The sequence below is a fragment of the Phyllobates terribilis genome, unplaced genomic scaffold (assembly GCF_046119375.1).
Source record: "Phyllobates terribilis strain yellow unplaced genomic scaffold, ASM4611937v1 Scaffold_2__4_contigs__length_985480577, whole genome shotgun sequence".
Taxonomy (NCBI): domain Eukaryota; kingdom Metazoa; phylum Chordata; class Amphibia; order Anura; family Dendrobatidae; genus Phyllobates; species Phyllobates terribilis.
The window spans coordinates 640,437,550-640,457,932 of record NW_027362762.1 but is presented as its reverse complement, the minus strand read 5'-3'; the positions used below and the strand labels follow the sequence as shown (position 1 = coordinate 640,457,932).

Here is a 20,383-nt window from a genome sequence, read left to right as displayed (position 1 = left end):
CAAGAAATTAGAGGAATCTGTCTTTTGGACAGAACAAGTATTGACTAAGCCTGGCTGGTCCAGTCTTCATCTCCTATAGCAGAGCGAACAATAGAACAAACAGTTTAATGCTCATGGCCCCATTATTAACATGCTTTCCCGTAATAAACCAGGAATTTCCCTACTGAATTGATGGTTGGTCCAGGATGCCTGACCCCAAAGCCTAAGGATGGGAAAATACTATGTTAACATGCTGGGGGAGGGGGAATCTAACAAGTCTAAGTGTGTTTTTTTTATTGCTCCCTCACACTCAAGGAATGGGCTTCTCAAATTTCTTCTACTGGGGTCTCATCAGACAGACGGAGTCAATGCCAGATGAAGTCTGGGACTCACCATCTATTATTGGAAGAGCATATCAAAATTTAAAATTTACTTCTATTTACTTCAGTTTTACGCATTTTTGTGTCTTGAACCCAGGTGACGGAACAGAAGCACAGAATTAGTAAATTCTTTTGTTAAACTAGAGATTATATTAATGGTCGGGCAGCATTTGGTCATGCCAGTGAAAACTTCTTCCCTAGCAGTGTCTCACAAGGCCTACCTCACAGTTTGAACAGCACGGTTTAAGGAAGCAGAAGGTCATCTACAGGTTGTAATTGTTCAGGTATTATCTGGGTTTTTTCCTCCATAATTAATTGTTTTGTTACTCTATTTTGTCTCATTATACCTTTTTGTAAGTAGTGTACTAAAGCCCAAGACTTTTATATGTTTGATCCGAGTATATCCTATTCTGTCTATGTCGGCCAGTGGGTTCATGTATTTGTCTACCTGTGGTTGCACACTATGGCTATAGTATGCGCTCAAAGAATGCTACTACATGTATGAGGCCTTACCATGTTCTTGTGTGCTGTATAATTTAGAACAGGATCAGGTTTTTTATTTGATCATACAATATTGTTTTTTTTTTTAAATTCTCATATAAAAATTGCAATGAATTAATTACTAGACTACATGAACATAAACATAAAAATATCAGTTGTTGGATGTGAGCTGGTTGACGTGTTGAGACATCTGATACCTTTAGCAATGATTAAACCACCTGTCCCCTTGTTTTCCCAGAAAGGGTTGGAAACAGTTTGCTATGCAAATATTCTTGTGGCCTCTGAACTCACAACACGCACCTGGGGAAAGTCCCGTATAATCTGTATATAGATCAGGTGGCGTCAGGTTACAAGGGTTGGGTGTATATAAGTACAAGGTTTGTTATGTTCTCATAGTCACCTCTATTGAATAGGTGGATTGCTCTGGTTTCTGGAATATTGCACAGGTAGTTAACAACCTTAGCATTACACCTCTAGGATCTTGGTGTTTTCGGAAAGCTTTTATTTTAGCTTAGACTATAGTTATACAGATTTTGTGCTTTTCCTTACTTTTATGGAACGTGGACTGTTCAGAGCAATATTTATGTTCTCAAATTCAGTGAGACATTGCAAGTGACGGGAACAGTCAGCTGAGGCACTTCTTTCACTTGATTTTTAAAGTAATGCTTTTTGTGGAGAACACCTATCAGTTTTACCACTTATTTTTCCATTTTTCTCTCATCTAGGCTCTACGATGGCAGGAGGAAGCTGTGTGATCAGCAGTGTTTTTAACAATTATTTTTCGACTTTGTATCCTCCGGTCCAAGCTCATGCTGTGTCAACTGAGGCATTGACAGATCGAGACAATAACAAGCTACTTACGTTTGCTATACCAGGATCTACTAGCGAGCTAAGAGGTAACTAAGAAAACTGTAGAAATGAATCTTAAGAAAACAATTAGCATTCTCTCCTAACGAGTTAGCATTGTAGGATATGTGTGGTGCACATCTTTACTTTAATCTTTGCTTAAAAGAAAAGTCAGCGGTAAAATAGTAACATATATGTTTTACAGCCGAGGTATGTGACTGGGAACAGGACCTGCCACACATGTGGTCACAACAGCATGTATTGGACTGGATCAGCGATAATGTTGAGAGGAACAAGTGGGATGCCAGCACTATAGACCTATCCCAATGTGAAATGGATGGACAACGTCTATGTCAACTGAGCAGAGAAGATATGAGGACCATGTTCGGTGGTCTTGGGGATAACCTCTACGACCATTTAAGCCAGTTAAAAAATTGTGAGTACTATGACCTAATTATTCAATTTATTAGTAGTCAGAGCTGTACTGTAAGAATGTAATCTATTGATAATTTCTGAAGATAATAAAAAGGCAAAGATTTCCTTGTTTGCACGCTAAGATAAGACACACTTGTACGTCATAATAATGCAGATTATCTACAATTATCATAGGTTACAATCTGTGCTTAGAAGTCAAACTGGTAGTTTGAACTTGATAAATTTCATCCTGCTTTTTGCATGTTAGGCAAACCATAACCCAGAGGGTCAAGCTACAAACTGTATGGGGGAGTTATACTGCTTTTAGTCTAATGGTAATTCTAAAATATTTCTTCTCAGGGCAAACCCCTTCATCATCAAATTCGTGTGATTCTAGTGACTATGATTTAAAGTTCCACATTTCAGAGGGTAAGTTTATTAACGCATTCTCACTGTTGCCTTTTTTCATCTTTATTGCCTGAAATTTATTATTATTATTATTATTATTATTATTATTAATAATAATAAATAAATGTATTTATTTTATTTCAGAATGCGCTTCTGAATGGGACCTAATCTATGATTATATTCAATGTGAGGACAATTTTCCATTCGGAGTAAAGAATGAAATAGGTATGAAATGTTTTCACAATGAGTATGACAAAGATCTATTTCTAAGTCTTCTGATATTACTTCATTGGAGTCAGATCTATTTGCCTTACTTTGCAAAGATCAGCAGAACAGAAAAATAATTTAAAAGGGTATTTTTTTTATAGAATAGCAAATACATTTTCTAATATACATGTATTTAAAATTCTGCTCTATATTTTATTTTACCTGATCTGTTGTCTTTTTAAATTAAAAACATGGTATAACTTGTCTGTGTAATGCATTGGGGTTTTACATCCATTGCTTGTATTTTATTTATGGTCTAAGTTTGATATAAAAATAATAAATAGCACATGCTCGCCAATCGATCCCTTGCTGCTCCTCTGCAATGATGGACGGCTTTCCTGCCAGTCTCCACCTCTAGTGTTGTCAGTGTGTGACAATCAGTGTCCGCAGCCGTGGCTTCTGATTACCTGTAATGGTGACATGCTGACAAGGCTGGAAAAGAAATAGACTGGCGGAGGATCGGTAGTTGTGTATGGGCTATGGGTGAAAGCCAATGCAACATCAATTGCCAAACTTAATGAGCATGATCATAGTGAAATTAGCTTTATTCAGCCATGACTTGCTCTTTTAACCCAACAAACAAAGCAATTTTGACTTTATGTTATGCTAATACTGGGATCACTAGTGAATGATCATTGTTAAAAATATTTATGCTGTTACCAATGCAATAGTAAATGATAAAACTATTCTTTTTGAAAATTCTAAATCCTACTTGCTTTTTAATACAGAACCTGAATTGTGTGGAGATAAAACAATAGATCCAGGTTATTACTCTGATCCAATCTCCCCTGCGAGCTCCGAGTTCTGTGGATCCGGTAAGTAATAAAGGCAGTCTGAAGGTTATTTACGTCAGTGTAAAGGAGCTTGGAAAAATGTTCATGTTACTCAACTGTCTTGTTTTTTGCTGACAGGCTCATATAGCCCTCAAGCTGGAGATTCTGCAGGAAGTGACATTGATGTGGACATTAAAACAACATCTTTGGGAAGAAGTAAGTTGATACTTAATAAAATACTGAAATGATAATAAAACACAAACCATTAATAGCACTGCAATAATTATTTCTTGTTTTTGCCTCTTTATTTTCAGACAGCCTACCAAATTATAATAAAAGTGATGGCGCTCCCAATAGGAGAAGGAGGGGCAGACCTCGGAAAATCAATGCTGAAGGCTCCGATATCTTAGAGACAAAGAAAAGCAAGCACTGTAAGTACATGTGTGCTTTTGCCTTTTGTTGATATTTCATTTATTGTGTAACTGTCATTTAAAATTGTTAGAGATCAAGAGAAAATAGGAAAGTTTTGTAATATATCTAATCAGAGAAATCTACTTCTACTTCTTTCTGTGCTGATAATTCAATCTCAGATTATGGGTAAAGTCTATCTTCGATGAATACAGATTTTCACATTACTGAAATGGGAGATGATAGCTGCTACTCATAAAGTTCAATAATGAGGGGAGAGAAGGAGGAGGAGGAGGATGTAGCTAAAGAGAGACATAGACATTCCGCTGTAAGTTTTCATAAAATGAAATTTACACTTTAAAAGGAACCTGTAATGAAATCCAGGCTGTCCGAACCACGAGCAGTATTAACCAGAGCCTGGCTATGGTATTGCAGCTAGGTAGGTTATGCTCTGAAACACTGAGGTTAAAAAAGCCTGCCATGGTCTAAAGTAAGAGATCTGACTAGTCCGATGCGGTCCCTAGTGTACTTCTTCCTGCCCCACGCCAGTTGATTGATAAGTCTCTCCTCTCCCAGTATGGAAAGACCTGTCATTTAACTGGAGCATGGCGAGGAGAAGTTGGCTGGAGACATCATCACACTAATTAGGTCTCTAACTATAGACCCCAACTGATTTTTAGACTATGTTTCCTCTGAAGTGCTGGAGTTTTAAGAATAACATAACTGGTTGCAATCACACACCAAGGCTCTGATTCATGCTACCCAAGGTTCGACCAGTACAAATTGATCGACAGGTTCCCTTTAAATATTTTTAAACTTGGCTTCCTTTGTAAATTATTTGATGCACCTCTTTCATTATGACTCTTAGATCTAGTAATTCTTACAATTTACTCATTATTTCAGCTGCACGTGGAACACACCTTTGGGAGTTTATTCGGGATATATTACTGCACCCTGATTTGAATGAAGGTCTCTTGAAGTGGGAGGACCGATCTGAAGGAGTATTTAAGTTTCTTCGTTCCGAAGCAGTTGCCCAACTTTGGGGACAGAAAAAGAAAAATTCCAGCATGACATATGAGAAGCTTAGCCGAGCTATGAGGTTGGTGTGGTGGTTCATCCTTAAATCATTTCATAGATATATTTTTCATTTATGTTTAGCTAATTCTCATTTAAAGTATTTAGGAAGAATATCTTGAAACAGAAATATTCAATAACTCTTTTCTTTTCCCATCTTTTTCTCTCTGCAGGTATTACTACAAACGAGAAATTCTTGAGCGTGTAGATGGCCGCCGATTAGTATATAAGTTTGGGAAAAACTCAACTGGTTGGCGCCTGGGTGATAAAGGATCTCTTGGATGTTAGGAGCAGTATGCAAGAAATTATGTGGATAGATGTCCACTGTGCATATATTTGTCAGAATCCAGCCTTATTTTTAAGGATTATATTGTAGCATCATTATTCCGGTGCCAGTTAAATAAGCTAAAATTTTAGCTTCAGTAGGTTGTTGTAAACCGTTTTTACTTTGATGTTGTATATTTTGTACTTTGTACTGACTAGCATTCAGGGCCATTTTTACACTAAATGTGGCCATGAACAAAATTAAAAGTGGCGTCTGAAATCCTAACATATTGTACAATCACACAGAAACATTTAGGATGCATTTACCCAAGCCGATTTCAGAGTGTTAAATGGACGTAGATCCAAAGCATTTGTTTATTGGCCTCTTTACACAGGCTGAAACAGAATGATAGGGAAAAACTAATTGTTACTCCACTCACTCTGTTCCCATACAGTAGTATAATATTGTCAGCATGTCTCCAGTTTACGGATGATGTGCTGCCGAGAAGGGTGATTTTCTGTCCCGGCATAACCGATCCAATCACCCAATGAATGAGTTTTTTGCTCATTCGTTGGGTTATTGTTGGCATGTTAACATCTACGAAATGTTGTCTGTGCTGCCTTTGTATATGTGGATCACACACCATGTTACACACACGCGGGATGTTAGAAAACACACTCCATGGTAGACACAGTATGTCACACATATACACACCCCGTGCTATACACAGACCCAATGCTACACACACTTTAGATGTTCACAGCATCAACGCAAAAGTCATGAGTCCCAGAACACAAGGGAGATGAGCCAAAGTTGCTTGATACTGTAACAGTTTCACCTCCAACAGGAAATATGTGAGCGCTTATTCTACCATCACACCTTCAATGTCTAAGCAACAATATTCAAGTTCCACACAATTATTTGCTTTTGAATAATAGACTCAGATGTAATATATAGCAGCTGACCTATTTTTTATTCATTTATTTTTACCTCACCTAAAATGAAAATTACACAAAGTCTATTAGTTTTTTGTTCTCTGAATTACTATTTTTTATAACAATTCACTTGGCTGCTTAATTTATTTTTTTTAAACACTAGGCTAATTTTGTATGTTTCTTACAATGGATTGCCTATATCTTTTTATTAAATATCCTCACCTAATATCACAACATATGAGCTTAAAGTGCACTTTTATTATTTTGAAAAATTGTTTGTAATTTGAAATCTCTGTAAATATATATAGCCAGATGTGTATAGTTCCTGTAAATACTTTTAATGGTTACCCATTTATAAAGCTGTTTACTAACAACACTTGTTATATGTTAATTTCTTTGTATTTGTTTAGAAATATTGTCAGTCATTTCATAACTAAATATTCTGGTTAGTTAGCATACTTTCCAGTTTATACGTTGATATTACATTAATTAAACAAAACATGTTAAATTAATTAAATCTGTGTTAACAACAAACTTAATTGTTAAAAAGTCTTATTTAGGTTTGGACATATTACTTATTATCAGTAAGATTGTGACTGTGAAAAAAGCTTAACTGGCTCTTTAAGACTACTTGGACAAACTGAAGAACTGCGCCTTTTTTAAAATGATCCAAGTTTAATAAGAGACAGAAACCTTTAATGAGAAGGCACAACTTCATCGAAAATAGAGAACCTTGTCTGTCGAATTAGAATTTGCATGTGACACTCACAGACCGATTGAGGCCAATGTACTCACTTTAAAAAGCCATGTTTAATCCATATTCTAAAATTGAGCATTTTTCGTGTCCAACTGAAGAATGAGAACTAATGAGTCCAAGTGTATTCATTCTCTACCCACACACCCAGCCTGACTGAGAGCTACAGGTTGTATAGTGTGTTGCATCATGGAGGAAGGAGAGTGAAGAGATGGTCAATCAGGCTTGGTGGGCAATGATTGAGGTTAAACTTTCAATTTTCAAAGTCAGTACACCAACCTCACCAAATCTAAGAAATATACAGTATGTGCAGTTTGTATTGTAAAATCTTGTAACAGACCCTCTTTAAAACTAAAATAAGTCACATGCAACCACAGCCAGGATGGTTATGTCTTGATAAGTATGGCAGGTGATCTGACTAATGCTTGCCTTGTACAGAAGGGAACAAGGTTGCTCCTCAATGCCAGCTGTGACATCTGGAGCAAAAAAATAATTTAAGAATATATACTATGGCATATTGTACACAAGGAAGTGTATGTTCATCCAAAGCAAAAAAAGGCTTTAAGCCATGCAGAAGAGCTGCCAAATTTTCTTATGGGAACATTGCCAGACCAGAGTAGAAACCATAAAACTGCTGGGACAAACCGGAAATCTGCACAGTGGTAAACATGGAAGTAGTAAGAGTGTACTTAATTTTTTACACACTGCTTATGGATTTTTTTTTTATTGTTATATCCTGATACGTAAAACCATATAATTCAAAGATGGTGTACTTAGTTTTTCTCTGGACTGTATATATGTACTTGAATGATGTACACAAATGTTTATTACATCTTTTAAGATCAGTACACTTTTAGACATTTAGCCCAAGTTAGGGTCGTAACAGGACTATAATACTCAATGGCATAACTAGAGTCTGATGGGTCATGTTGCAAAATTTGGACCTGGGCCCTCACCTACATGTTGCTCAGATATATTAGCCCTTGTAGCATTCTAAATCTCTATAAATACAAATGTGTTGACACCCCATAATCTAACAATTTCCTTCCATCCTGTACTAATGTCACCCATGCTGGGCACCTCCCTACTGTAATACCTTCCATCCTGGGCCCCTTCCTGCTATAATATCCTAAAATAACTCCCATCCTGAGCCCCTTCCTGTAATAATGCCCCTATCCTGGGCCCATTGCAGTAATATCATCCAACATCCTTTTACCCTTTTGAGTATGTGCCCCATCCTTGCCCCCTTCCTGCTATAATGTCCCACATCTTGAGCCCCTTCCTGCTATAATATCCTATAATATCCCCAAGCCTGAGCCCCTTCCTGTAATAATGTAATAATGTCCCTATCCTGGCCCCTTCCTGGTATAATGTCACCCATCCTGGGCCCCTTCCAGTAATAACCCCTTTCCAACATGTGCCGTACATGTACGGCACATGGCGTGTCTTTCCCTTCAGCACGAGCTCCGATGATGAGCCCGCACCGTTCCAAGGACATGACAGCTGATCTGTACAGCTGTCATGTACCCTAACAGCCGTGGGTGGAATCGCGATCCACCAGCGGCTGTTAACATGTTAAATGCCGCTGTCAACCTCTGAAAGAGGCATTTATCATGGCCGCGGCGGAAGATCATAAGTCCCGCCCATTGGCGCCTGTGCCACATGACTGCGGGTCGCCGATGGGTTGGCATGACAACCTGGGGTCTGAAGGAGACCTTTGCCGTTGTCATTCGCAGGATGCTATGAGCGACGTCCAGTGGTCGGCGCTCATAGCAAGTGAGCAATTCTGCTACAGACAGGTGATCTGATGAACATTGCAGCTTCTAGTTTCCCATGGAGATTATTGAAGCATGTAAAATGTAAAAAAAAATGTTTTTAAAAACATTAAAAAAATAAAAAGATATAAAAGTTCAAATCACCCCCCTTTCACCCCATTCAAAATAAAACAATAAAAAAAATCAAATATTGAAATATTTGGTATCACCGCGTTCAGAATCGCCCGATCTATCAATATATAAAAATAATTAATCCGATCGGTAAATGGTGTAATGAGTAAAAAAAATCAAAAAGCCAGAATTACGTTTTTTTGGTCGCTGCAACATTGCAATAAAATACAATAACAGGTGATCAAAAGATCGTATATACCCCAAAATGGTATCAATAAAAATGTCAGCTCAGCGCGCAAAAAAAAAATCCCTCACCCGGCCCAAGATCCCAAAATATGTAGATTATATGGGTCTCCGAAAATGGCTCCATTTTTTTTGCAAATTTTGGATTTTTTTTTCATCACTTAAATGAAAAAGAACCTATACATGTTTGGTATCTAGGAACTAATGACCTGGAGAATCATAATGGTAGATCATTTTTAGCATTTAGTGAACACAGTAAAAAAAACAACAACTGTAGAATTGCACTTTTTTGCAATTTCACCACATTTGGAATTTTTTTCCCATTTTCCAGTACATTATATGGTAAAATCAATGGTATATTTCAAAAGTACAACTTGTCCCACAAAAGACAAGCCCTAACACGTCCATATTGATGGAAAAATAAAAAAGTTTTGGCTCTTGGAAGAATGGGAGCAAAAAACGAAAGTGCAAAAACGGAAAATAGCCCGAGGGTGAAAGGGGTTAATATGAGGGGTGTTCAGTTATCTACCTGAATATCAAAACAACATTTTCTGAGAAATTTTAACCTATTACTTTTCAATGTAACCCCCCTTGAGTTCAACACACTTATTCCACTTTGCCTCCAATGAACGGATGCCCTCAGAATAGCAGGAGACTTCTTGCTGCTTTAAGAACTCTGTTACTGCCTCTTTGACTGCCTTATGCCTATGCAGACTTTTCTTCAGGTTCCAAAATGGAAAGTAATCACTTGCAGCTAGGTCTGGATTGTAGGATGGATGGTGAAGCTCCATGAAACCACATTCTCTGATGGCAGCTTGTGATTTGCGAGACTTGTGAGCTGGCACATTGTCGTGAAGCAGCAACTCGCCTGAGGACAACTTCCCATGGGATGTCTCTTTGATTGCCTCATGTGATGCCTTCATTGTCAAAGCAAAGGTGTCTCCATTAATTCTTAACTTGTGTGACATGAATTCTAGAAATAAAATGCTTACTGTGTCAGAAAAATTTGTTTCCAGCTGACTGCTGGACAAGAATTTTCTTTGGAGTTGGTGACCCCTTGTGCTTCCATTGCATGGACTCGGGTTGTTTGGTCTCTGGATCATGGTGGTGGACCCATGCTTCATTTCCTACTCAGATTTTTGTACACAGAGTATGCTATTTCTGACATCTTGACATAAAAGAGAAGTTATCATAAAAAAATGACCTATTTAAATCAGATATCTGTATTCCATACATTTTTTTTTACATTTTGGGGATTTTTTTCATATCACAATCTTTAAAATGATTAGTAATCTTGGCTTTTTTTAGACTATTATTTCCTGTCCTTTCAGGAAGAGTTTACAGCAAGGCACCATATTAGCAGAGGTAGGATTATGATGACAGGTGACACCTCATTATACAGCTGATAATAAAAGATCCACCATTCATAATAGTTTTACTATGTGTTGAGTTGCTATTTTAGGAAGCATGCCTTAGTCCTTTTTTACTAATTAAGTTGTGTTTATTCTTATCAGTAGTTATTGCAGAAAGTATGTAGTAGTTACAAATAATAGGAAATGTAAACGCTTTAAAATGTATAGATAAGTATCACATATAAACACGTAATGGATGATTTTTTTTTTTTCAAATCAAAGACCCTGAGAATCACCATTTATCTGGCTACAAAAATAACTGATGATGTTTTGCAGGCACCTTTTCAACATCACTGTAGACTATATACATAGATGGCCCTGGAAGATAAAGAACACAATCATTTACAATCGGTAGCTTCTCAAAATGGTAAAATTAACAAAATGGCTCTGCTTCACCATGTGCCCCAATGCACTACCAGACACAACTTCAAAATGTGATTTCTAGCGGCTGAAGCACAACTTTTTGGTCATAAAGGGATTGACTGTTTTGTATGTAAAGAGCTACATAGTTATATTACTGGTTATATAACAAAAAATAGCCATAGATAAACTAAACCTAATGGGAGGAACACTGTACTGGTGGTAACAGTATAGCACCCAAAGCACCAGCTGTTAGATTAACAGTTGATAGAATGGAGAACAGAACAGCCAATTTGGTGAGAGCACATAAAAACATTTTATTGAGAAAAATCACAACAGGTAATAACATATGGACAGACAGAAGGGGGATAACCAAATCTTATAAAAATTGGTGGTAAAACATACAATATCATATCAAGAAAGACCTGCCGGTCCAACAACTGCATATAACAACAGTCAAAATTGCAACTTGCCGCATGACCTAAGTATCTATTGCACTATACTCTAAAGCCTCATGGTCTCATTTATCAAAAGCTATAGATTATGTATCAAATATCAGCACAGAGGCTTGGTGATAAATGTTAAAAATTGAGCCAGAGGATTTGAAGGGACCATGACAAATTGTGGTGTATTGGTGTCAGTCACACAGTGTCCCCAGAAGACAGTGTGTGGTCCCAATAAACAGCTTGTAAAGATGCAGGCAATGTAGCATGAGGTAGCATCCCAACAAGGGATGCTAGAGACCAAGCCCAAACATAGGGGTGGTTAAGAGGAGAGAAGTGGGTGGATAGCAGATAGCCTGACGCATGTTTCGCGTTACTTTGAGCCGCTTTCTCAAGGGCTGGGAGTGTGCTGTTCGAGAGGCAATCATTGCATGTGTCACAGCTGTCTAACAGCCGTGACACTTGCAACCACGGTGACAGTAAAAGAAATGCCGAGCATGCCGCAAATACTCGGTGAGCACTTGAGCGTGCTCGCCCGAAAGGGTTAACGATTCATACTCGATCATCACTAATGGCAATTGATCAGAGAAGTGAATAAATGCTGCAAAATTCATCCCGTACCTATATATATTACTATACAGATCTAAAAAGAAATGGTACAGAATGGTTAGCACTTATGTTAATGCTTAACGAGGGCCTTTCACCAGTTTGTGGATATTAAACTGGCAATATCATGGGATAGCTGAATAAAACATTGTTATATTTCATTATTTTTCACCTCTATTGTGGAGATATAAGCTTGTTAAGTTTATAGGCTAATTTCCAGTATAACCAGGGGGGCATTAGCAGAGATTTTTGACTGTGGATGTGTACTTTTTACCTTGCATAACATTGACCAATCATAAGTAGGCAGTATCATACAGGGAAAAAAATTGAAATGCCCCAAGTGAAGGTCAAAACAGACTTTATCTGTGCAATATCGTAAATAATGTAATGGCACACAGCTCTACTCTCCTCCCCAGGTCACACAGATCTCACTTCCAGAATCTATTGTGATTGCAAGTGTGTGAGCAGAGCTGTGTGTCATCACCCGCACATCTGTGCTTCTATCCCAGAAATAAGGGAATAATGCCTTGATAACTGGCACAGATCCAGAACGGCATAGGTAAAACGGCGCAACTCTCCTCTTACAGCACTCTCAGCTCTGCTCTCTTCCTTTTCCCCTATACTCTCAGTGCTATGAAATGAGAGCTTCAGACTGTCACAAAAATGACTCTTCATCTGTGCCAGCTATCAAGTTAGTATTCCCCAATGCGTGGGAGAGATCTCACTGATGGCATTCACTCTGATTACAAGTGCGGAGGGAGGGGAGGGGCAGAGCTTTGTGTCTGGGACAGAGCATACAAGCATTGTGTGCCTGGGATAAAGCATACACCTCCTCTGTCCTCCCCCTATATACCAGGGATGTCAAACTGAAACACATACAGGGCCAAAATGAAAAATTTGGACAAAGTTGCGGGCCAACAAGTATATAGTATAATGGGCCCCATATAGTCCTCCATACAGTATAATGGGCCCCACAAAGTCCTCCATACAGAGTAATGGGCCCCACATAGTCCTCCATAAAGAATAATGGGCCCCACATAGTCGTCCATACAGAATAATGGGCTTCACATAATCCTCCATACAGAATAATGTGCCCCACAAAGTCCTCCATACAGAATAATGGGCCCCACATAGTCCTCCATAAAGAATAATGGGCCCCACATAGTCCTCCATACAGTATAATGGGCCCCACAAAGTCCTCCATACAGAATAATGTGCCCCACAAAGGCCTCCATACAGAATAATGGGCCCCACATAGTCCTCCATACAGAATAATGGGCCCCACATAGTCCTACATACAGAATAATAGCCCCACATAGTCCTCCATACAGAATAATAGCCCCACATAGTCCTCCATACAGAATAATAGCCCCACATAGGGGTGGTGGATCTGGTGTCGAGGGCCAAATAAAACAACCCTGCAGGCCAGATTTGGCCCATGGGCTGTAGTTTGACATGTGTGCCCTATACTGTCAGTTGTTTGAAAGGAGAGCTGCAGAGTGTCACATACACCATTCTGCATCTTTTCAGGGTACCAGGTCATTATTCCTTGATGCCTGGGATAGATCCAGAGAGGTGTGTGTAATGATACACAGCTTTACCACCCCGGTCTCAATTATTTGCACAGTTGATGCCAGCAGTGAGATCTGTGTGACCTGATGAGGAAAGCAGGGCTTTGTGTCATTGCATGTCTTAGCATATCTCCCAGAGAAAGCCAGTTCTGACCTTCTTTGAGGGTGTTTTATTTTATGCATGACTTTGCCTGCTTATGACTGGTCAACGTTATGCTGAGGAAAATGTACATGTCCCCAGTGAAGAATCTCTGATAACTCCTTCTTGGTTATAGTGAAAATTGGCATATAAACTTTACTAGTAGAGATGAGTGTATCTTTTGAAATTCTAATACATCCCAAAAAATGTAATTCAAATACATTTTTGCATATCTCAATACTGAAAAGCTTATAATTCTTTAGAAAATACACATAGGGGAGAGAGTAAAGAGAGAACCCCACTGAGCATAAGAGCTTGCTAGTGTTGAGCGAGCACTTAAATGCTCGGGTGCTCGAAGCTCGGGCCGAGCTCACGGTGGTACTCGAGTGCTCGACCCGAGCAACGAGCCCAATGTTAGTCTATGGGAGACCCGAGCATTTTTGCGGCGGCACCCCCGGCAGTCTGTAGAAAGCCTAAAAAGTGCCCAAAACGATAGTGACAGTGCTCAAAAGACATGGGGACAGCATGGGGATCGCCCCAGGAAGCATTTCTGACCCACAGGTCACTGCTGTCAACAATGTGGTCAGAGATATTAAGCCACTTTTACGGACTCACAATAAAACGTTCAAAAACTAAACTGAAACGGTTTTCCTGTGAAATATGTTAAGAAACTTCCTTTCCAGGGTAAAGACTTATGTATAAGGTAAAATAAATAACCAAAAACAAAAATACTCCTCTACACCTTGGGCTATGTTCACAAGTAGCATTTTATACGCGTTTTTGCACTTTTGTATTGCTTTCAACCGTGACAAATGCATTCACCGGGAAATGTCATTTTAACATTTTACAAACTTATCTGGCCATGTGCTGTGTGACACATGCATACAGTGCTGAAAAGACATGGGAACAGCATGGGGAAGACCCCTGGAAGCATCTCTGACACCCAGGTCACTGCCTAAAAGTGTGCCCATCAGAAGTGATCCTTGCTGCATCAGAAGATGCAGACTTGCAACTATCCCCGTGCAAGTCCTTGTCCCAGGGCAGTGTTCAATTGTACCTCCCCCATTCCTTGCAATGCAAGCACAAATATGCAGCCAACCACCCAACCGCAGGCTCCAATACCATACTGCTAGCTTGCACTTGAAATGGGGCCTTTCAGTTTGGAGGAGGCCGAAGCTGGCCACTACCTCATGGCTGCTTCGGCAGCGAGGTATCCATACTGAGTCCCCAGCCGCCCGGCGGCCGGGTGTCCACACATGGTCCCCAGCTGCCTGGGGGCAGCCGGGTGTCCATAAACGGTCCCCAGAGACCCCTATTTCTCCTTGGAACTTCCCCCACGCTTTTCTTAGCCTGGCCTACTTTAGGGCAGCATTGGACGAGCCCACCATCTTGCGAAGATGCCTCCCAGCCTGCACCTGTCATTGCAGACTTGCAACTATCCCCGTTCAAGTCCTTGTCCCAGGGCAGTGTTCAATTGTACCTCTCCCATTCCTTGCAATGCAAGCGCAAGTATGCAGCCTGCCACCCACCCACCCCCAGGCTGCAATACCAAACAGCTTGCTTGCTTGCACTTTAGATTGGGCCTTTTAGGCATGTGGAGGCGGAATCTGGCCACCACGTCATGGCTGCATCGGCGGCCTGGTATCCATACTCAGTCCCCAGCCGCCCGGCGGCCGGGTGTCCACACTCGGTCCCCAGCCACCAGGGGGCGGCCAGGTGTCCATACTCGGTCCCCAGCCGCCCTGCGGCCGGGTGTCCACACATGGTCCCCAGCCGCCTGGGGGCAGCCGGGTGTCCATAAACGGTCCCCAGCCACCCCTATTTCTCCTTGGAACTTCCCCCACACTTTTCTTAGCCTGGCCTACTTTTAGGGCAGCATTGGACGAGCCCACCAGAGAACCAGACTCCTCCGGTGGGCCATGGCTTCTTCATCAGGGGAGTTGAGAGTGCCAAGGTGAGGAGCATGATGATGATGATAGAAGTTAGCATCTGCTTTGTTTTCTTGGAATGCAAGCGCATGTATGTAGTAGCGGCTAGGCCTGAGGTGGTCAGCGTTTTGGCGCATATCCTACCTCCTCCAAGGATTGCTGGATGTTTTCCTGCTACTATCCCAGTTCTATGACTCCCGTTAAAGCAAAGCTTCAGGTGATAAATGATGGATAAGGTGGTGGCAAAGGAGAAAGAGCAGGAGGAACAGGGACCATTCACATCAATATCAGGCCAGTCAACCACACATGTCTTGTAGGATATGTTTCTGTAACAAAAGGAGCGGTTCGGCTACACAGTTATAGGGCATACAGTCAGTGCAATACCTACCAAAAATTTCGAGGCACTCCAATGCCCCTTGAAAGTGACATGGAGGTCACAGGGCCTTAACTAAACCGTTTTTTCCATTTATAGCAACTGGGTCTCCTGTACACTGTTGGCCTAAGCAGTGAATGGAAGGCTTTCCAAAAATTATGAGGAACTGCAATGCCCCTTGAAACAGACGTGGATTACAGCGTACTAAAAACCTTCTACCCATTATTGGGGAGTGGGTCTCTCTTAGAGTCGTGGAGGTTAGAGGTAATTAAAAACAACATTTCAATGCCCCTTGGAAGTGCTGTGGAGTTCAGAGTGGTTTAACAAGACGCTTTTAATGTCCCTTGGAAGAGACGTGGAGGTCGCAGTAGCTTAACAAGACGGTTTTAATGCCCCTCGGAATAGACGTGGAGCTCGCAGTAGCTTGACAAGACTGTTTTAATGCCCCTCGGAAGAGACGTGGAGGTCACAGTAGCATAACAAGACGCTTTTAATGCCCCTTGGAAAAGTGGTGGAGGTCGCAATAGCTTAACAAGACGGTTCTAATGCCCCTTGGAAGAGACGTGGAGGTCGCAGTAGCTTAACAAGACGGTTTTAATGCCCCTTGGAAGAGACGTGGAGGTCGCAGTAGCTTAACAAGACGGTTTAAATGCCCCTTGGAAGAGACGTGGAGGTCGCAGTAGCTTAACAAGACGGTTTTAATGCCCCTTGGAAGAATGGTGGAGGTCGCAGTAGCTTAACAAGACGGTTTTAATGCCCCTTACAAGAGCCATGCAGTACAGCATCTTAAAAACATTATTCTCATTATTGGGGAGTGGGTCTCCCATAGTCTTTGCTTATGCCTTCCAAGCAAAAGCTGCCAAAAATTAGGACGGAGGAACTTGCAATGCCCCTTACAAGAGCCATGCAGTAAAGCATATTACAAACATTATTCCCATTATTGGGGAGTGGGTCTCCCATAGTCTTTGCTTATGCCTTCCAAGTAAAAGCTGCCAAAAATAAGGACGGAGGAACTTGCAATAATGACAACACGGACCACGGTCACCCAGGTGGTATAGTGGTGGTGGAGGCTGAGGATAAGGAGAAGAGCATAAAACAGCCAAAATGAGGAAGCGTATACCCATGTGTGGGTGTGAAGCGTTGCATGTGAATACACCTCCCGAAATAATCACGGAGGATGCTGGTACGGTCGGCAAGGTACTCCCTCACCATCTTTTGAAACTTTCCACTCCCTGTGAGAGTACCCCGCGCCTCAGGGCCTGTAAGCTGGGCGGGTCACAGAAAACTGTCCCAGAACATTGACAGTGTTCCCCTGCCTCTGCTGGATTGGAGTTGCGTCTCTTTCGCATGTACGCCTTGGTTGGGCAACGAACTGTGACCTCTGCCGCTAGCGTGTTCAGATGGGAATTTTTTTAACAGTTCTGCAGCAAGGGCCTTCTGGTAGACCTCTCCACCTCAGGAATAAGAGAGTGAAAGTTCTCCTTGTAGCGGGGGTCTAAAAGTGTCACCAACCAGTAATGACTGTCACCCAACATTTTGACAACGCGAGGGTCACGGTTAAGGCAGCGTAACATAAAGTCAGCCATGCGTGCCAGACTGGTAATGGGCAAGACTTCCATGTCCTCACCAAGATGATGACTGACCATGCTCTTCTCCTCCTCCTCCTCCCTGTCCTCAGGCCACCCACGCTGAACCGACGGTATGACAGTTGTACAGGTACTACCGTCTACAGCGCATGATACCAGCTCCTGTTCTTCCTCCTCCTCCTCCTCTCCCTCATTGTCCCCCCTGGCAAGTTGGAATGAGATGAGGCTGGGCTGTGTGTAATCGACCGCTATGCCTTCTTGATCCATCTCATCATACTCTGGCTGCAATGCCTCTTTAATTCTCTGCAGAGAGCGTTGCAAAAGACAGACAAGTGGAATGCTGATGCTAATGATGTCGTCATCGCCACTCACCATCTTGGTGGACTCCTCAAAATTTGTCAAGATGGTACATATGTCAGACATCCAGGTCCACTCCTGAGGTCTTATGTGTGGAGTCTGACCTGAATATCGACGGCCTTGTTGCAGCTGGTACTCCACAACTGCTCTCTTCTACTCACAGATCCTTTGCAACATGTGGAGGGTAGAGTTCCAACGTGTGGGGACACCACACACCAGTCAGTGTGACGGAAGCTGCAAACGCTGCTGCAACATAGCAAGGGCGGCGGAAGCTGTAGCCGACTTGCGAAAATGAGCTGACAGGCGGCGTACTTTGACGAGCAGATCTGGCAACTCGGGGTACGATTTAAGAAACCGCTGAACCACAAGGTTAAGCACATGAGCCAGGCATGGTACGTGTGTGATCTCGCCTCGCCTCAGAGCCGCCACCAGGTTACGGCCATTGTCACACACGACCATGCCTGGATGTAGGTTCAGCGGTCTCAGCCACAGATCTGCCTGATCTTTCACAGCTGTCCACAACTCACAAGCAGTGTGATGTTTATCACCTAAGCTTATGAGTTTCAGCACAGCCTGTTGCTGCTTGGCGGAGGCAGTACTGCAGTGCTTCCAGCTTGTAACTGATGTGGTGATATCTGAGATGGAGGCTGAACATGAGGAGGAGGATGATGCGCAGGAGCTGTACACTGTGGGGGCAACTCTGACTGACATAGGGCCTGCAATCCTCGGTGTGGGGAGGATGTGTTCAGTCCCAAGGTCCGACTGGGTCCCGGCTTCCACTATGTTTACCCAGTGTGCCGTCAGGGAGATGTACCGTCCCTGGCCACAAGCACTTGTCCACGTGTCCGTTGTTATGTGGACTCTCCCAGTAACTGCGTTGTTGAGGGCACGGCAGATGCTTTGGGACACGTGCTTGTGTAGTGCGAGGATGGCACACCGGGCAAAATAGTGTCGGCTGGGGACCGAGTACCGAGGGACGGCCACCGCCATAAGGTTGCGGAAGGATTCCATCTCCACCAGCCTAAAAGGCAGCATTTCCAATGCAAGCAGTCGTCAAATGTGCGAATTTAGGACTGTGGCCTGTGGGGCGTTGGCTGCGAATTTCCGCTTTCGTTCAAAGGTATGGGATATGGACAATTGAACGCTATGGTGGGACGTGGACATGGACATTGATGCTGTTTCTTGAGAAACTGCCAGAACAAGTGAAGACTGAGAGGAGGGGGCATCTTTACATGCAGTATGGACAGGGGATTGCCTTGCACACACAGCAGGGGGTTCTATTGCACGCACAACAGCGGAAGAAGCAGTGGTGACATCCGCTGACACTGGTCGTGGACCCTGGGGTTCACCCCCACAAAGTCGGGTGCTTTGCTGCCATGTGCCTGATCATGCTGGTGGTGGTCAGGCTGGTAGTTTTGTCACCCCTGTTGATGCTGGCATGGCAGGTGATACAAATGGCCTTTTTGGGGTTATCAGCAGAGTCTTTAAAAAAATTCCAGACTCTGGAAGACCTACAGGTTGTACTGGCAACGTCCCTCGTGTTGGTGTTACGGGGAACTGTTGCCTGCCTTCTGTGTGCGGCCTCCACACTGCTTCTTCCTGCCTGTTGGGGTACTCTGCCTCCCTCACCCTGTGTGCTGCTGGCCTCGCTCTGCATATCCTCCTGCCACGTTGGGTCAGTTACTAGATCATCCACCACCTCCTCCTCTTCCACTTGCGCACCACGATCCTCCTCCTCACTCCCTGGCAATTGTGTCTCGTCATCGTCCACCTCTTGTGACAAATTGCCAGCGTCGACTTCCTGTGGCCGTGGCTGTTCAAATATTTGGGCATTGCTACATGGGATCTCCTCTTCCACCACTTCAAGCGGAGCAGGCGAGGGGCACAAATCTGGAAATGGACCAGTGAACAGCTCTTCAGAATGTCCAATTGTGGGATCAGTTGCTGTCTGACGACACTCGGCATGGTGGGAGGAAGGAGCATCAGGGTGAGGAGGAGTATGCGGTCGAGACTTACGGCTACTAAGATTTGACCGTGTGGAAGACAGACCGGAGGTGGTGGTGCCCAGGTAACTGGAAGTATTATCTGCTATCCAATTAATAACCTGTTCACACTGATCAGGTCGCAATACTGGTGTTGCTCTGTGCTTCCCTAGTAATTCGGTCAAGAACTGGGAGTGAGAAGATGTGGCTGTTGGTTGTGGCACATTTTCACCTTGGCCACGGCCCCATCCTCTGCACGCACCATCACCAGAACGTCCAGTTCCACGACCATTGCCACGCGCCTTGCCCATTGTAAATGAAGTAAAATAGCTTACATTCGCACTATCAATGGAAAAAGGGTAATAAAAAGTAGAGTAGAACCGTGGAAGAGGAAAACCACAGTTCTATTTCTCTGGCCTACACCCGACTCTTTTAAACAATCTGAACAATCAGGGAGAAACTATTACTGTTTTTTTTTTACGAAAAAAATACC

At 42.4% G+C, this 20,383-nt stretch overlaps 1 protein-coding gene across 1 annotated transcript; it reads left to right on the top strand.

Annotated features, from left to right (window-relative positions):
• The first annotated feature begins 1,209 nt into the window (after nt 1-1,209).
• On the top strand, nt 1,210-6,624 carry ELF3 (E74 like ETS transcription factor 3). Its single transcript, XM_073666624.1, has 10 exons — nt 1,210-1,306; nt 1,586-1,756; nt 1,912-2,142; nt 2,481-2,549; nt 2,673-2,753; nt 3,524-3,610; nt 3,707-3,784; nt 3,883-3,999; nt 4,880-5,075; nt 5,224-6,624. The coding sequence occupies exons 2-10, from the start codon at nt 1,594-1,596 to the stop codon at nt 5,336-5,338; spliced, it is 1,137 nt and encodes a 378-aa protein (XP_073522725.1). The 5' UTR covers nt 1,210-1,306; nt 1,586-1,593; the 3' UTR covers nt 5,339-6,624.
• The last annotated feature ends 13,759 nt before the right edge of the window (nt 6,625-20,383 follow it).

Bases quoted from the DNA above. Each gene is read 5' to 3' on its own strand.
- ELF3 (XM_073666624.1), top strand. From the start codon at position 1,594: ATGGCAGGAGGAAGCTGTGTGATCAGCAGTGTTTTTAACAATTATTTT. The intron at 3,611-3,706 runs GTAAGTAATAAA...TTTTGCTGACAG, and splicing joins CTCCGAGTTCTGTGGATCCG to GCTCATATAGCCCTCAAGCT. The intron at 5,076-5,223 runs GTTGGTGTGGTG...TTCTCTCTGCAG, and splicing joins AAGCTTAGCCGAGCTATGAG to GTATTACTACAAACGAGAAA.